This window comes from Pteronotus mesoamericanus, unplaced genomic scaffold, assembly GCF_021234165.1.
Source record: "Pteronotus mesoamericanus isolate MK-2021 breed Mesoamerican mustached bat unplaced genomic scaffold, CSHL_Meso_final contig_50, whole genome shotgun sequence".
NCBI lineage: Eukaryota > Metazoa > Chordata > Mammalia > Chiroptera > Mormoopidae > Pteronotus > Pteronotus mesoamericanus.
The window spans coordinates 1,983,983-2,003,619 of record NW_026555186.1 but is presented as its reverse complement, the minus strand read 5'-3'; the positions used below and the strand labels follow the sequence as shown (position 1 = coordinate 2,003,619).

Here is a 19,637-nt window from a genome sequence, read left to right as displayed (position 1 = left end):
GCATACACTTTTAAAAAAAACTTTGAATTTTAAGAATATGGAGTTCAGGAAGTATTCTTCTTTTTTTCCTCAAAAGGAATTAGAAGTCAGCATGTCGCTATTGCTCCTTGACATATAAAGACAAGATCTTTGTTTTGTGTCTTCTGTGTCTCTGAATCCTGCAATGCCATCACAGCAGAGGGTACTGTACACCACTTCAAATGAAAAGAGTTTCAATAGGCACTTTAGTGGAATTAAGAAAAATCTACCACTCTTCCACTGTGATGCCACATAGCTATCTTCATTTTAGGTTGTCATGTCAGTAAATTGTATTTAATAAGCCTGAGCTTGTCTCAGTGTGTTTCCAAAATAACAAAACAAAACCAGGCAAGTACATATAATAGGATTTATCTTGTGTTGGCAGAATAAACCAAAACTGACAATATGATAAATATAGCAGCTTGCTAGAAACCAGATAAAGGAATCTTGTCCTATAAAGCCTGTGGTGTGTGTGTATGTGTGTGATATTTCTATTTGTGTTTCTTTTTCTTAAATTCTTCCTCTTGGTTTAGTCTTTGCTTCTCCCCTAAGTGACTTTATCAGGGTTATAACTCTCTTCTTCGCCAAACATGTCTGCCAAGACTTTAAAGCGAGGTCCCCAGTCTGTCAGATAGTCGTAGTCCTGGTCAGCCTCCGTCGTCGTGAGAGAGTCTATAGAGCTAAGGGAGTCTGCGACTGATCCATTTCCTTCGTAGGCATATGTTGCTAATGAGTCGTACGGTGGGGCGGTAGGGTCTACATCATTCTCCTGTAGCCTTTGATTAATGAAATCCCTTATGTCTGTGTTATCTTCCACTGGTGGTCTCTGCCGAGGTAAACAGAGAGAGTCTGGTTTTATATCCCTGCGAATTTTGTTCTCTTCAATCACTTTTGGATTTCTCAGAGCACCGATGTCGAAAGCCTGGGTGTCCTCTTCCCCACCTCCTTCATCGTCATAGTGGATGACATTGTCTCTGATGTCTTCTTTAGAGGTCATCAGGGTGTCTTTCTTCTTCTGCCTTCGCAGAGCAACATACAGCACAACTATGGCTAAAAGAAGACAAAAATTGCAATTTGAGATTATATCAATTCATCTCATAAAAATGAAGTTGAACAGGGATGGCTGAGATTCTTTAATAACATTTTATTTTCAAAGCAAATATACTGTAATCAAGAATTGGATTTTGGTTTACCTTTTGTCATTGTCTAAACTCAACTTCATATTTAAATTGTAACTAACAAGAGATCTCAGCCAAATTATTCACAAAATCAAACAATTATAGCTATATATTTAACATGTATTATATTTAAATATTTTACTGCCTGATAAGTGTTTTACAAAGTTATGAAAGAGGGAAAAATGTTGTTCTAAGCATACAGAGAGCTGCACGATATTCGTATTGTAAAACTTGAATATTATAGCCCGTAAGTAGCATTCAGATATTATTCACACCTAGATTTCCCAATTGTATTGTTAATGTGTTTCTAATGAAATAAACTCAAATATTCATGTGACATCACTTTTAAAATCAATAAATAAGTGAGAAAAAAAGAAGCAAAAAATATATAATATAGGGGTCTTGGTTTTATAAATCATATCAACTAAGAGCTCTAATTTTTTATATTCTGTGTCCTGTCATATTGAGACAGTTTCCAAACCAAATGCCTAGTATTCAAATTACCTTCATAAAGCATGATGATATTTTGAAATAGTTTACTTATTTACTCTCATTATTGAACATGTCTTTCTTTCTAGTTGACTTATATATCATTAAGCAGCGTTTGCTTCTACTGAGGGTAAATAGGCAGATTCAAGCCATAAAGTCAGCACTCAACTTTACTTGCCATGTACCCCTTTCCTCCACAGTGTTGGTGGTTATAGGTTGAAAGACAAAGTATGTTTGATTTACCAGAGCAGAGCCTGAAAGACTCCTGCTACAGGGTTAGAAGTAGAGGGCACTGCGTGATGATGAAAACCCATTCCTTCCCTCTTCTTCCAACATTAGAGTTTGATCAACTGAAAGAGGGAAAAGATACAGCTAGAGCTCCTGTACCATGGCCTTGGAGAGACATTTATCACTGGGCGCTCCTCCCAGGGTTTAGGCAGATTTCAGACCTACAGAGACCATTTATTGTTTCTTTCCCCAGGGAATACATGAGAGAACCGCAGAGAAGCTCTGCATATAGAATGGCTTTAGAGCCACCATGATTGAGAAAGAGACTAGTTAGATATGTTTGAGAGCCCCCTAAAAGTTATCCAAAAACTGTACGATTCTTATGCTTTCCTTTACATCAGGGAGAATATGCAAATGGGTAAGAATAAAATGTAAGACATAAAGGAGTCTGAGGCTGGTTAAGGAGGTCAAGCAATAGATGGAGTTTTAAGGTGACCCCACGACAAGGCTAAGAGTGTCAATGTGTACTGCTGTTTGCTAGCAAATTCACAATGCGAGATCAGTACAGGTGCACTGTGAACTATCAGTAAGTACTTGGAATAAAAAGTGGCTGATGGCAATGCATGAAAGATGAATTGCTACACTGGAACTGGGCCATGCCCAAAGGAAAACATCCAGAATATGCCAAATCAGGCTAGCTTGGTAAGTGAATACTGTAAGATTCAAAGACCTTTAAGAGAAAAGAGGAGTGTGAGAGAAAAAGGGTTGTTTTCATTTAAACACCTAATTGATCATGTGCAATTTCAGATATAAGAACATTATTTTGAATCTGCCCTTTTAAGGTTCCTATCATCAGCACAAACAGATGCCAAGTATAATTTACTATAAATGATAAGTATATAAAAACACTTTGTTCTACACATCAAGGTTACCTTTGTGGGATTAATAACTAGATCATGCAAATTGGACTAGAACTTTACCCTTGAAGCCAACATGAACTTCTGACCAGAAATTGTTCTTCACAAACTCTTTTAATCCTGCCTTACTCTATGCTTTATACCCTAGTGTATAAAGGGAGGTATCTACATTTGTCAGGGTTTTTTTTGGATAAGTAATAAACATACTTATATAAACTGATTCCACAGTGTCCAATCATGTATCTGTTGCAATTTGAATTCAAAAGAATGACAAAAACTCCAGAAAATCTCTCTTTACTCTTGCGATTCTGGCAGTGAATTAATAAGGAAAATAGAGTCAGCTGAACAGAATTGATGGCAGAGGGAAACCCCTAAAGTAGGTTTGTGCTTATTCTCACAGAGGGGTTACAGAACATATTTATTTCAATCCATTTCATTTGGCATGCTTCTAGATATTTAAGTGTGGTCTGTTCTGTTCCAGCAGAAATGGTTAGAATTTTGATGTGAGGAGATGTGAGAAAAGTAGAATAAAAATTGCTTCTAGCTCACAGTTTAACCAGAAAAAAAAAATAGCGTCCCTTTACTTTCTATTTGTTTGTTTCTTTTCTTTTCTCTTTTATTTGTTTATTAAACTAATATTTGGGAACTTTTGTTCATTGGGTGTATTTTTTAAAGGTTACATATAATATCTCAGGGAGTAATAATTACCAGGATGTAAAATAAATGGAGAAACCATTGCTGTAAATAGGATATTTGTTAGAGAAAATTTCATTGCATCAAGTTTCACTAACTGTATCACTTGGAAACCCCCTTGAACAAACTTTTATATTGCCAATGATGCCTAATGCTATATATATTTATGAAGTGTGAAATAGGAAATTAACTATAATAAAAATAAAATTCCATCTAAATCTTCCTTCTAAGCAAATATGGCATCTCAGTGAAGAAACACTGATTTACATTGTAAATTAAGGACACACAGTAGAGTAGGAAGGGAGAGATGATTAGTATTGAAACTAACCTAAGAGTATAACAATGCACAGTAGGATTGCAATCAAAGCCCCCGTGCTGAGTCCTACAGGTAGAAAAATTGCTTCCACATTACAAGACAGGATGGTACCATCAGAGTCACATCTACAAACTCGAATAGTCATGGTGTTTGTGCTGCTCTGGACAGGATAGCTGCTGTCTTCTACGACAATAGGGAGGAAATACAACTCTTGCTGCCTCCGGCTGTATCCATTTCTTCTGGTTTCAATTCCAGCTGTGTTGTCTACAAGACATGACATTTATGATAAGATTATTACTATGAACTTCATCTCAACATGGGTGTCTGTTAAACAGTAGGAAGCTCTTCTTGAATCAGTGTAATACATACATATTTTAATTCTTTTATCATGAAAGCTGCCAAAATGCAATCAAAATATTCCTTAGGGAAAGAAGAAACATTAATCTTCTCTGGTAAAATTATTAAAAATTGCTATTTAGAAAGAATATAGAATGGTTTACAAAACAAGTTAAGTGTTTACTTATTTTATCTGACATCGAGATCTCATTTAGAAAAATAATTCTGTGGATATTTTCTTACATGTTAGCAGAACAAATTATTACAAGTATGAATTTGCAAATAAAAAAGCATAATAATAATGTTACCTTAGAACTTATTATTTAAAATATAACAAATATGAAATTACTATTTCATATTAAAACTTGATTTTCCTCCAAAACTATGTCTATATATAACTTTAACTTTTGTACATTAAAGTAACATGGAAAGAAAAATTAAATGTATTAACACCATCAAGACTCATTAAAAATTTTAACATCATCATGAATTATAATACTTTAATTAAAAAATATTTTTAGTTTTCTTAAAATCAACAATAGTGATGTTTATTTCAAATAACCTAAAGAAATAAATTATTAATTTTATACAAATTCAATTAACATTTCCACAGAAAGTATCATTTTTATATGCATCTTTGCTTTACTTATTTTATTTCTATACATGGAAGAGAAATTTTTGTTTTTTTCAGAGCACTTTTTTATTTTATGTCTTTTAAAATAACTTCTAGAAACATTTTTTCTATTTTTAGAAACATGTTAATATTTAGCTTATTATAGCCATATGTGACACTTTGGAATCAGGTAAAAAAAAGTCATAAAAATGTTACTATTTCAATAATATTTTCTGGGTCTATTTGTAGATGCTACTTTCAGCTGAAAGTAATATTTAGTTGAAACTGAATATTAGGCAGTTTCCCTGTATTCATTTTAGGAAGAAGCACGAAGATGATAAAACTTCACATGATGAGATGGAGTTTGGTATGGGCAGAATAATTTGTTACTACATTGAGGATATGTTTAAAATAAGAAACAAATTATCCAGATATAAAAATGTCTATTATGCTATCTCCAATGAAAATTAGTAGTGTCAGGTACTTGTGGTGACAATAGTGTGAATAAGTCTGAGGTTCTAATATATACACCGGGACTGTAGTTCATAACTTTGTGTAGTATATACAATTTGCTCAAGGAATAGAATATCAATGTCATCACAAAACAAGAAGGAAAGTATGAAATACGTGAGGTAACAAAATGTTTCTATCTGCTTTTAGAAAAACTTACAAATATAACAAGACAAAAGAGGGAATATGGTAAGTGGCACATGAGTGGCACCTCATCAGACAGAGAAAAATCACTGTGTATGAGGCACTATGACCTGCTTCACATTATCACAGTTAATTAGATACAGGTTCTCCAGCAAGGATACAATGGTGGAAAGTAGTTGATACTTACGTTACTGAATGATGCGACCATAAACCTAATAGCCCAAATCAATAGTCTGGAAGTCTAACTATTCTTCTTCTCCCTCATAGTCACATGTAAAGCCTAGAGGATCTAACGTTAAGCCATATTAATTCCTCCACTACCCACTTATCTCTATCCTCACACTCACTTCCCTAATCTAAGCCTCTCTCACCCAATTTTTGCAATAGTCTCAGAACTGGTTCATATTTCTCTGAAGTCTTCTCTACTCTGTATTCAAATGGATCTTCCTAAATGCAAATCTGCACATGGCGTACTCTTGCTTAAACTTTTCAAAGACTTTGCAAGTCATCAGATCTAAGTTGTAATCTCTTTAAATGGCTTAGGTATAGGGCGACTATGTTTACTTTTTCTTGGACAGCTTTATCTTATATACACTGCTCTAATTTAAAATTATTAATATTCACTTCTTTGTAAAGTGCTCCAGTTTTCAGGATTAAATACGTATTCTCTCTACCTATTAGGCCCTTCAGATTTTGACCATTTCATTTATAGCTATCCCTCACATTTCACTATATGATGCAGAAAATCTTACTGAATTTCCTTCTGTGACAAAACATGGGGATTCTTATTCCTTTCCCCTCAGGATTTTTAGCAAACTAAGTTTTCTCAAAATATCCTTTGACTTTTATCAATCACCGTCATCATCATCATCATCATCATCATCATCTCATTGCAATTTATGTATTTGTTACGTAAAAACTCAGGTGTTTTTAATCCCTATTTCTTTAGACTTTGGAAACATAGAGGAGAAAAGATACTGAAAGTCACAGAACAAATAAAGTCGGAACCACTAAGCAGTCGTTAGCTTTAATATTTCTAATTCAGTGTCATTTATATTTTTGAAGAGGCTGTGATGGCAGCAGATAGGACAGGATGGCTAGCAGTGGTGGTGGAAGTGACCGGAGTAGCAGTCGTGGCAGAAGTGCCAAGTGTAGACGTGACGGCCCAGGGTGAGCAAAATGTCCTTGAAGGTAATATGCTTGTGCATTGTGTTAAAGGGTGCTCCAACGTTATTTTATTAAATATAAATATGGTGAGTTTGACACTTATTGTAATTTAATGCATTGTGTCTGCCATTTATGTAAACGTTCTAATTACAAAGCCTCAGTTTTAACTTGTGCTGTATGATGCATTATGCAAGTAAGACAGTTACTTAAAAATATATATTTTTACATATAAGAAATATGCATATGAAACAAATGTGTATGCAAAACAGAAAAAAAAAACCATTCTATTTCCCAGACAGCCTTTTATTTTGTTTTTTTCACTTGACACATTAAGGGACTATCCACATTCTGAATGGAAATAATTTGCCTCATTAGATACAGTGAAGATAGGTAATACTTTCTTTATTGCTGCCTATAGAATTTTGTATTTCTCATAGATGGATTACCATATTTTATGAATTTGAGTGCTTTTAGGGAAAACATTGATTTCTACTTTTATGTCCTTTTACAAAGTTACATGATGACAGGTAAATTTTTATGTGGTTAAACTTACTTCTGAAGTCACGGACTGTAAAATTTGGTTTGATGGCAGCTTCAGGTGACAGTCTGAAGGAGAACTGCTGCCCAGCAGGGGAAAGATCGCGGTCTGCAGCGCTGACTATCTGAATGATCTGAAACAAAGTGGGGTGAAACTTTACGTTGGTCATCGGTTTCAAAGGGAGCTTTACATGCTAGGCTAATGAGTTTATTTAATGAAGCATGCAAGGAGACAGAAATGACACCCTGAGGATTCGTAGCAGTGGACCGATTATTCACAGAAAATTTTATAAACAGATATGGGAACATTTATCAGGTATGGATTGTCTCCAAATTGGTATCTGCATTACTCAAAAGCTTAAGAGCATTGAATATTCTCACCAATATGCAAACTAAAATTAAAATGTACTTGCTTGTATTTAAAATAAATGACATGAGTGCAGTTTAACCTAAATATGAAAAAACTTTTTATGACTGAATGATATTTCATTATATATGACAGTGGAATATATATATATATATATCACATTTTCTTTATCCATTAACCTATTAACGGGCACTTAGGTTGCTTCTATGTCTTGGCTACTGTAAACAAAGCTGCAATAAAAGTGGGGATGCCAATATCTTTTCAAGTTAGTGTTTGTTATTTCCTGGGATAAGTACCTAGAAGTGGAATTACAGGATCTATTAACTCTTTTTTTTATTTTAAAATTTTATTTATTTATTTTTTAATTCTATTCTTGAATTACAGTTTGTATTTAGCTTTATTTTACATTGGTTTCAGGTATACAGCATAGTGACTAGACAATCATATACTTTACAAAGGGTTTCCTCCAATATTTCAGGTAAACACCTGGCACCATACATTAGTTACTACACTACTGTTGACTACAAACATTGTTTTTTAGACATAGTACTACTGCACACTTAATAGATTACATATTATTCAGCCATTAAAAAAAAAAGAAGGAAATCTTGCCATTGTGACAACAGGGATGGCCCTCGAGGGCATTGTGCTAAGTGAGGAAGCTCAGACAGACGAAGACAAATGCTGCATGACTTCATTTATATGTGGAATCTAAAAACAAAACAAAAACCAACCTCATAGATGCAGAGAACAGATTGGTTGCTGGAAACAGGGGTAAGGAGTGGGCAAAATGTGTGAAGGTGATCACAATATGCAAACTACCAGTTATATGTTGGGAAATGCCCGGCCTGGTTTCAGAAGCTGTAACCCTGCCAACAGACAGGAGGGCCCAAGGCTGGAAATAATCAGGAGTCTTTGGGAAAGCAGGCCCCTGAGGAGACTTGGCCTGTCCCCCTTGGCTGGGGTGTAGCCTGTGCCTCTCTGCTTTGTCATGGATGGTCAATAGCCAACAATGGGTAAGTTAACCTCACACTGAGGTATATGCCAATATTGGCCGATATTGGCAGCAGATAAGAAATTGGGAGACATGAAGAAGGGGCACAAAGGCCCCCATACCTCTAGGTTTGGCTTGGACGTGGCCAGAGTCCTCACTGCAGCCCAGTTAGCAGTCTCCTTATCTCTTGGTGGTCCCCTCCCCACACCTGGCTCAGGTTTGAAATAATGCAGGAAGAACAGCCCTAAATCAGGTCTGGCAGTTGCCAAGAAAATCAGGCCTAAAGATAATTTCTTTAAAGTGTGCTTTGTTCTTTTCTCAGATCTCTGGTCAGCTCATGCTGTGAAGGACATTCACATTATTTACACCCTTTACCTTGTTAAGACATTTGCTTTATTTACACCTTTTACCCTATATCTTTAAACGCCTTTGTCTACTTTCCCCTTATCTGTAGTCTCTATTGTTAATTCTAGTCTCCTCTCAGACCCATGTAAATCAGTGAATTCCTGTCACTTGTTTTCTTAAAGGTATCTATTCTCTGTGAAACTTAACATGCTATTGTAATGAGTGTATGCGTGCATTCTTGTTGCCTAGCCCACTGATAAGTTTTTCAATAAAAGCCTTGGAACAAAGGACGACATGGCCTTCCCCATGAGGGGGATGTGCCAAGGCCTTTCCCACTGGAGGGATGTACCAGGGCCTTATCCAGTGAGAAGGAAGTGCCGCCGCCGGCTCTCCCAGCAAATAGAGCTGCTTGAGATGTTTTGTGTTTTATCCCCCTCATCCGTGACAACCCCAGGCGGGCTCTGCGGGTTTCACAGCCCTGCTCCCACCTCAGCGGGCCCCCGCTGGTTTCCCTCAGGGTTCAGGGAGCGCTGTGCACTCTCCGGCGCTTCCCCACAGCGGCGTGCCCCCTCTAGCCGCTGCGCAGGGCGACAGTTGTGTAATAAGTCATGGTGATATGATGTACAGAATGGTGACCGTAAGTGATAACACTGTAGTGCATATTTGAAAGTTGGTAAGATTGTAGGTCTTAAAATTTCTCTTTATAAGAAAAAAATTATTTGCATGTGCTGTGACAAATGTTACCTAGGTTTATTGGGGTGATTGTTTTGCAATATACAGAAATATTGAATCATTATTTTGTACATTTGAAACTAATATAATATTTTATGTCAATTATACCTCAATAAAAATGAAATTAAAAAAGGAAAATGCCTACTGGAAACAAAATCTATGAGTATTTAAAGGTCTTTGCATTAGCAAAATTTCAGCACAGTTAAGTTTTGAGAATAAGTTTTACTTTCATAAATAAATAAAATGATGATAGAGATATAAAGGATGCATATCTGCTTTTGTTGTTATGTTTGTTTTCCCTCAATGGGTAAAAATAAAAGTTGTGTTTTCATAGAGCTTTTTAGTAAGTAAATAGTCTTCATTATGTTTTGAAATTTTTTCCTAAATTGTCTCCATTTTGTATATTGTAGTTAAAATTCTGATACTTCAATAAGATGCTTTAAGAAATTGGAGATTAAAAATTACTTCTGAGAGCCCAACTGTGAAACTAAAAATTTATTACATAAATAAGCAAATCCAAGTGGTTTTGAGGAATGTTCAATATATCTAATGGCTTTTGTGTTCAGGAAATTTGTGTGAGAAGGTAATGTTACCATCGGTATTTAGGTAATGATTGATAGGAAAGGGAAGCAAAAAGGAACTAGTCGTTATGTTAAATAAAATCGGAAGCACGAGCCCATTTGCTTCACCAGGAAGGTACACAGCTTTTCACACTGGATCCAAGGGACCACAGCATCGTGCTCTGCCAAGGGGATTGGCACTCCCCCCTCTTCCCTTCTAGTGCTGGGCTGTTGAGGGGCACAGGGGTAAGCACTGGACCAAGAGGCTTGTCATTCCATGTATGGGCTGTAAGTCTATTCAAAGTTCATGAAATCTTGGGAAGTTAATTTGGTCATTTTGAAAAAACACCTGGTCTGTCCGAGCCCAAACTAATGTGATTTGAGGGGAACAAAGGAGCTCTCCCTGTCTCTCTCTGTCTCTCTCCTACCTAGTGATGCATTCTCCCCATTCATTTGTGCACTCTCTCACCTGGGAACACGAGACCACATGGTCTCACAGATACCAGGGCCCGCAGTAGATGGTGTGGGATCCAAAAGAACTAAGCTCTCTCTCCCTTTTTCCCACCTCTTGACCTGTACAAGATGCACACACCTGTTCTCTCCGTGGCCAGGTGGCCTTAGTGGTGTGGCCCCATACACAGGCTCCAGGAGGCAGCCTGAATACCATAGCGCAACAGTGGATTGCAGCTGGAAACACAAGCTAAGCTGCTTGGACGGGGACTGAGATCAGTTAGCAGCCACCTACAGATTCTAAAGGACTAAGCTTTAATATGCAGCAGAAACCCTGGACACTGGCTTTTGTCTTGGCTTTGCTGAGAATAAGGTTTGACTTTTGCATGGCAAAATGGATGGAGATGCAACGTTGGTGAGTCTGGAGGGGAGCCCCCTTAATTTGGCATCATCAATAAACCATAATACCAAGTTCCATCCTCCATGAGTGGGTTTCAGAAAATCCTTTTCGTAGCGACACTGCAAGAATTCATTTCCCCCCAAAACAGAGAGAGCAGTGCGCTGATCTAGTGATCATGCTCTTTGACCACGACTGAATTTGGCAGAGGGAGTTCTTAGATTTCAAATCCTATATCCTGGTCTGAGGGGTAAATAATGCATCAAGTGATCTCAGATTGATGTCATTAAGCATGTGGTTTAATCTTCTATTTTTGGTTTAATTTTATGGCTAAAATACAATCTTATGACTGTGATGAACCTTCTCATATAGCTGTGTGTATGTACATTCATATATACATAGGCACAGATACACAGACTGAGGGTTGTGTGCAGTATTAGTAATTTGTAATTTGACAAATTGTTCCTCTGGTGAGAATTTCAGTTCTCTGGTTAAGTGTGAATCAGTCTCACAAGTCTATTTATCCTTTAGAATTGTCATAGGTTAAACTTTCATTATTCAACATGAAAGGTCAGAACATGGAATGTGGTAATTGAGTCAAAAAATCACCATATGGACCCTGTAAAGCTTCAACTTTCCTTCACATAAACCCATGTGATCAGATCTCTGTCCATCATCTATAAAATTTCTCTAGTTATTTGAGGAGTGATATCTGTTTGTCAAGTTTTGTTTTATTTTGCTTTTAACTACTTTTAAGTAGCGCAGTCATTTACTTAATAAAGGCATTTAACATTAGGATATATCAAGAATACAACTTTACAGTAAAAAGTCCTTTAAACAACAAAAAGACATGTACATTGGGGCATAAACTGTCACTTACTGGAATTGTTCCTTGGGAGTTATTGCCATAAGGAAACCAATTCCCATGTAACTCTTTACTGATTCAATAGATACATCTTTACTCATAAACAAAACATCATCTTTCTCTCTTTCCTCTTTGTTATTTTTATAGATACATGCACATACATATATATTCAACTGTATATACATACAAGTGTAGTACAGAAAATATAAATAGCTCTTATGAATAGTTCCTAGGTGAAGGGCAGAATGGCTGGGGTCAAAAGCAAAAAATGCTCACTTACTACACTCCTAGAAAACTCAAGGGACATTTTCGGGTTATGCTTTGTACATAAACGTGGCCCAGTAGTACACAAAAGCCCGACAGATAGACATTAACAAAAAGCCTCCAAGGACCCATCATATGTTTTATCAGTTTTTCCAGATATAGGAAAATGAGGTTATTTCTAGTAACTTATACTATTCCCAACTTTTTAAACTCTTTAATTTACTAGACAAACATAGAAGTCTTAAGTGGAATGCTAGTCTCAAAAGGCTTTCATTTAGTGTTTTACAAAGTTTTAATTAATATGAAATAATTAATGTCCCTAATTACCTAAAAATAAAGTATTGACTTTTTGGCAATGGAGGTGGAGGGTTCTTGAAAGTAAATAATAACTAAGTTGTGATAAACCTCTTATAACTTCCCAAAAACACTAAATCAAGTTATGTATTTGTATAAACATTTATGCAGAATCTACTACTTCAAACACTAAAACAGACACAGGGCCATCCTATGTAAATTGTGGCTACATTTAAGGTGATAGGTTGTAGTTTGGTTTAAGTGCCCATTAATAACTAAAGATGCAAATTTGTCACTTGGGAAAATATGACTACATTAGTCACTCTGGGATAAAATGAATTCTTTGCCCAAATTATCAAAAGAAGGATTAGAGCAGCACAGTCCACTAGAAGCTTTTGTGCTAAAGGAATAGTCTATATCTGCACTGACCGAAATAGCAGCTATTATACCACTTACTTGAAATAGGAAAGGGTAATTCAGACCACGGATTTTTTTAAATTTAATTTTAATTTAATAGCCCTATGGGTAATGGACATCACAGGATTAAAAGTATGAGATGAATGACCTACGAAGCATAGAGGTCATTCAAATTGAAACAGATACTATAAAGAATGACTTTTTCCAATGAAGATGGTATTTCAATATTAAGATTTTTTTTCAAGTATGAACTAAAACTCTTCATATTTACTTAAAGGAGTAGTTATATTATTTAAAGCTGTTTGAAAGATACAGCAAATAAAAGCATATCAACACATATTTTTTTTCTTTTGGAACATAAGCATACAGGTTGGTTTGATCATATTCTTTTTTTATAAAACATTTTTATTATTTGCTTATGCCTGATATCCATTATTTATTTTATTTTACTCATTCATTCATTTACTCATTCATTTATAATATGGTACAGAAAAAAACTAGCTATCCACCACCACCCCATATAAATCCTAGAACTTTGACAGTAACTTTCATTAAGTATGTGTCTGCCTCTCATGACATCATTCAACTAAAAACTCTCCTAGAGCAACATTAACTTAATAAGAACATCCTTTTCAGATATACTGAATAATCCAGATATGCTTCTCCAAGGCACCAAAGAAGGAAGCTTTACAGATTTCATGAGTTTAAGAGATGTTCAGTACTTGTTCATAAAAGCATGAAAGCAAAGCAAGACAGCTATAGAAGGATGCAATCTACAGTTGTTTGCTTATGGGTTTATAGTCACAAGTTCTTTACAAAATTTATGGAAAGGAATGGCAAACATAGCAGACTCTGCAAAACACGTACCTATTAGTTACCCAAAGAATGTTTACTCGACCATCATAACTTTATCCCCTGTGGTATTAGCTCCACATGTATACATGTACCATTAATTTATTTAAGAGTTTACTATAGTGTATGGTCTTAAAACCTTAAGCACATGCATGTATGGGTCTTTATATACTTTTCATTAATAAAATTGGTAAGATACCTGTCCTGGTTTGGCATTTTCACACACAGACGTTTCATATGGCACAGCTATTTCTGGTGGAAATTCATTGACATCTAGGACATTAATCAATATGTTGACTTTGCTGGTTAATAATGTATTACCTGTTAAAAACATAAAAAGAGAAAAGATGACTGCAAAATTTGGTCAGTTATTGCTTTTATTGAAAATACTATTACAATTGTTAAAACCATCCTTTATTTGGAATTCAAATGACTGTTCTTTATGGGAAACCCTGAGGTGTTGTGTCACATACAACGAGCCAAGGGCGAGTAAGTAAAGTGTCCGTGTTTTGCTGTCAGAGCACAAGCAGTGCCCTGCGCGAGGGCACATCCCTGACACTCACCAGCCGAGTAAGGTCAACCACTTAGCTGTTCGTTGATCACAAGTGTAACCACCATACCAGGGTTAGTTCATAGGACCAATCACCAATAGTGATATTTTTTCCACTGGATAAAACATGCCTTTTTATGTTGTGTCCATATAATTAACACTTCATTGGGTAGAATCATCTACATATTTAAATAACTCTCTTAAAAAGATTCCTCCTAGAAAGAAGGATGATAAATTACAAAGAGAATGAAAGAGAGAAGGCTCTTTATAAATAAAAATTAAAATAACAGATGTAAGAAAGTAGAAGAGATAGAACATGGAAATTTAAGATGCATCTTAAAATTACTTGCTAGTGATACAAAAGAAGGAAACATACATAAGCTTTTCTTCCTGCAGCATCAAAACCCCATTTCAAGTTTTAACTTCAGCATATGATGTATCATCTGCATTCCTGTCCTTTGTTGAAGAAGACTAGAAATAATTAAACTATCACAGCTAAATAATTGTGTTTTTAACTTATTTGTTATAAAATTTTACCTTATAAAGTCTTACAGCTGAAATAGCTACCCCAAATTGTTGAAGGACCTTGCCCAGAGTCAGACATTTAGAGGAACAAGGAGTTAAGATTCAAACCCAAACTATTGAAATACAAATGGCATGTTCATTCTACCACTTTCTCCCTATGACTCGTTTATGTTAAATTCCTCCCCCACAGTACCACTGAAGATTCATATCAGTGTTCCTTTAGATATATAGATTCTTTTAAAGGATTCATACAAAATCTTATCATATAACTGATTGTGACAAGTTTAAAATAACGTACTGTGCTAAAATTTATTTTAGACTAAAAGCATTGTAAGTATTCAAGAGTTGCTTAAGAAATGGTTACATATTTATGTATGACACAGTGAACTCCATTATTATGTACTAACATAGACACAGGTGATATAAAGGGAGAATAAAAACTACATTTTATTATATGGGATATGTTTACATAATATACATTTATAATCTTGAGGAAGGATATAAACTATTATTAAAAAAATAATATCAGTTATAGAATATTCCTCTTATTTGATTAAAAAAAAAGTTTGACTTGGCTTTTATAAGTTATTTATTCTTTCTTCAGTTTAGTTTTTTTTCACATGAAACACATGATATTAATAGTCCTTAATACATGAGTTTCATATATTAAAGAGATAATGTTTTACAAAATGTTGGATCACTTTTGGTAAATCATCATTCCTCATTACCAGCTATATTTTGTGGAGATTATCTAGCTCTGCTTCTGTTACTGTTATTAATTACTCATACAGCATAAAATGTAGATATACATTTCAACAATTTGTTTAAACTATGTTCTCTTTCTTAAACAAAGTGGGAATTATCAAAAGTATCAGCAAAATGAGTGTCTAATAATGGATAATGCTGACAATGTACTTATGATCCAAAACCCATTAAACAGATGAACTCAGTGCTTACAACAACTCCGATGGACATTATTATCATCCTCATCATTGTATGTGGAACTCTGAGGATCAGAGGAGGAATGGAACTTTTTCAAAAATCACAACTAGCTTTTTAACCCAGGTGTTTTGGTTCTAAGTCAATATTGTTAAATTTTATTATATATTGTGTATTTTAAAAAACACTTGACAATTATATTGCTACTTATAAAAATAGACAAGTAGTTCATATTTTAGGTTAGAGTTTAGTAAATTCATGTGATAACTTAACCCCTTCAACTCCTTGTACAATATAAAAATCAGACTTTACTTTCTATTGCACTTGGCACATAAGGTAGATGTTCCAAGTCCATGTGAAGAGTTTTGTTTTTATTTTTTTCCAGGATGACTCTTTTTACTAAGTTAGTGTGAGGGCGGGATGTCTTTGAAAGGGTGCCAGATTTCTCCTGCAATTTTATTGATAATACAGACTTACCTTTATAATGTATTAATATGTTACTAGAATTAAAGCCTATTTTTTACACATAAGAAACTCTCTTGGTAGTTCTAAATTAGTTATTTCCTGCAATACAGTAGTATGTCACAAAAATATAATCACTATTGTAACATTATTAAAAAGTGTTTCTCAAAGGTATGCTTTGGTATTTTAGCTAAGACAAATATTTGCTGTGTGAGATTTCCCTGTGCTCTGTAGGATTTGTAGATTTACTGAAAATTAAAGGTCACCAGTCACCATTATGGCAATTACAAAATAAATGTCAAAACAAGGAGAGAGAGAAAATTATAACAACAAAAACAACACATTTATATTGCTGAAAGTGAGTGATGAGCTTATTGGTGTCATTATTTTATTCTCTCTTCTATTGTATATGTATAAAATTTTTCATAATTACAAGTTTATAAATATCATCTTACCCTTTTAAAATTCTGCCTCAGGAAGAAGTAACATCTTTATTCAAGAACTATTGTACAGAAGTAAGCATTGATTTTTCACAATTTAATGTAATTAGAGTAATATAAAATTTTAATTTATGCATATAATTCACTAAACTATATAAAAATGTAATAACATTTCTTTTTTTGACTCATTTACAATAATCTTTGTTAAGGATAGCAATAACGAAACCTATTTAAACTTGATTAAGATGATCATTATTTTCCAAGGTTTTGCCATGTAGAAACTAGTTATCATTGAAAAATTAAAAAGTAAATCCCAATATAAATGTAGCAAATATTGAGTAACCGAAATCTTACACAATTAATTGCTGTGTTCCTAGCAGTCAAACCATTTAACTCCAGTGATCATTGATCCATGTTGCTTATATTTAATAACCAGTTTATTAATGTTTGGGGGCTCATATAAAATAATCCATAAATAGTTCTATTCTTATCCTTCATGCCTTAGAAATATTTTGATAAATTTGTTTTCCTTATGCCTTTGTGATATCTCAGTCAGCTCCCATAGCTTTCTGAATCAATTTGAATTAGAAGTACCTTATTATTAATATTTGACAGTACAGTTTAAACTAAGAAAAAAAGATAGAACCCAAATTATAAAAACTAGGAATGAAGGAAGAGACACCACTTTTTATCAAAATGAATTAAAATGTTACAGAATATTATTATAAATATTATGTCAAAAATTTAGTCAACTGAACATAGATGGGCTGAAAAAATTCCTAGAAAGACACGTATTATCAAAACTGATCTCAAAAATATATAGAAAATCTTAATAGATCTAAAACAAATTAAAAAATGAAATTGTAATTAAAAATCTCTCCACCAAGAAAAATTTATGTTTACATGGTTTCACTGGGGAATTCTACCAACTAACTAAAGACCACATAATAACAATTCTTCACAAATTCTTTCAGTAAATAGAGGAGGAAACTCTAACCAGCTCATTGTATGGATAGAGATACCAAAGCCAATCAAAAACATAAGGAAAAAAAAAGAATCGACTAATGTCACTATGAACATATGTACAAAATTTTTTAAACTAATATCAGCAAATAAACTTCAGAATAATATTGTTGAACTAATACATAATGACATTTATTCTAAGGATGAAGTTTAGTTTAATGTCCAAGAAAATTAATATGTAACATATTATATTAATAGAACAAAAATCATAATGCCATCTCAATAAACTCACATATAGCATTTGACAAAATCCTACACTTACTAATTATTAAAGGAGAAACAAAAAATCTCAACAGATAATGAACTTTAAACATCATCTTCAACTTGACATAATCTGTTTACCAGAAACCTACAGGTGCCACAATACTCAATGATCAAAGGTAATGTTTTCTCTCTAATATTAGGCACTGGGCAAGAATGTCTGTTCTTGTCTCTATGTTCAGCATTGTACTTGAGAGTTTATCCTGTTCATTCATCTGAAAATATAATTTAAAAACAAATAAAAATATCCAGACTGTAAAGAAAATCTAGTTTTGTTCAAAAATAACATGACACTATGGGTAAGAGATTCCAAAGAACTAAAGAAACTAACAGAGAGAAAAAGGGAATTTGCCAAGGCCATGGGTAAAAGAGCAAATTAAAAAAGAACAATTTCATATGCTAGCAAAATACAAATTGGAAATTAAATTCACAAAAAATTAAATTCAGAATAGAATCAAATATAATAAAATATGTAAGAATAAATTTAGCCAAGTAAATGTATTACCTGTAAACTGAAATTCAAAATTCATTGCTCAAAGAAATAAAATGGATTGTTGATTAAAAAGATTGCTGGAGGAGCCCTAGCTCGTGTGGCTCAGTGGATGGAGCACTGGCCTGCGAACCAAAGGGTTGCCACCCAGGGCACATGCCTGGGTTGCACCCAGTGGCAGGTGCATGAGAAGCAACAACATGTTGATGTTTCTCTCCCTCTCTTTCTCCCTACCTTCTCCTCTGTCTAAAAATAAATAAATAAAAATAAATACAATCTTTAACAAAAGAGTTTCCTCTTTTAAAAAAAGATTGCTGTGGAAATATAAAATTGTATATTCACTCTGAAAAATAAGCTCGAACAATCTTTAAACATTATACATTAAATTGTAGCCCAATAATTCTAAGTATCTACCCAAGAGAGTAAAATAAATGTACACACACACACACACACACACACACAAACATGTATGTATATGTACATGGAAGTATTATGCATATAGTCCAAAACTGGAAACAAGTCAAAGGTCCATTTTTTCATAATTGGATACATATTATATGGCATACAATAAAAAAATTCTTCAACAATAAAAATGAACAAAATACTGATACATGCTACTAAACCATGAATGAACATTATCTATATTAAGCTTCGTTGAAAAGAAAAGACTGACATTGCTCTTTGACTAAGAGCTTGGTTAGCTCCAGAAAGCATAGGGCCTTTGGGTTTCTGAAGTATAGGAACTTTCAGAAGATTCCAGCCCCTAGTTTGCAATTCTTCCAGACTTTCTGAAGCACATATTAAGCTATTCCTATTATTTATATATTAATTGATTGATTGATTGATTATTGACATTATGACAGATGTGTCCCATTCACCTTTTCTCTTTCCCATCTACCAAGCCCTCGGCCCCACTCCAGCCTGCACCACATCGTTGTCTGTGTCCCTGGGCTATGCATACATATATGCATGTATGTTCTTTGGCTTCAGATGAACACATTTAGAATCTCTGACCCAAAACAACCCTATGATAATTTGTTATGTAGTAATAGATAACTAATCCTGGTGATAAGAAATGTTAAATTATATATTAAGAGGAAAAAAGGATTCTTACTAAATGCTGAGGTGGGACAGACACTGCAAGGACAGATGGCAGAGGCCTTGGTGGGGAGAGCAGGCCCCTCCCAGTGGCCTTGCAGGGACTTTGCCCCAGGGACCTGTCACTAGGGGTTGAGCTTTGCTTACTAGGGGAAAGTGTTCCAAG

General features: G+C 34.4%; 1 protein-coding gene across 2 annotated transcripts in view; it reads right to left on the bottom strand.

The window, feature by feature from the left end:
• Nucleotides 1–473: 473 nt before the first annotated feature.
• The window catches only part of CDH12 (cadherin 12), a 225,216-nt gene continuing 206,052 nt past the window's right edge, over nucleotides 474–19,637 (bottom strand). For both annotated transcript variants that reach the window (XM_054578301.1, XM_054578302.1), the window contains 4 exons: nucleotides 13,883–14,004; nucleotides 7,163–7,280; nucleotides 3,852–4,103; nucleotides 474–1,068 (listed from right to left, as the gene is read on the bottom strand). In XM_054578301.1, the coding sequence (XP_054434276.1) occupies nucleotides 566–1,068; nucleotides 3,852–4,103; nucleotides 7,163–7,280; nucleotides 13,883–14,004 (995 nt within the window). In that variant the 3' untranslated portion in view covers nucleotides 474–565. The remainder of the gene's footprint in view (nucleotides 1,069–3,851; nucleotides 4,104–7,162; nucleotides 7,281–13,882; nucleotides 14,005–19,637) is intronic.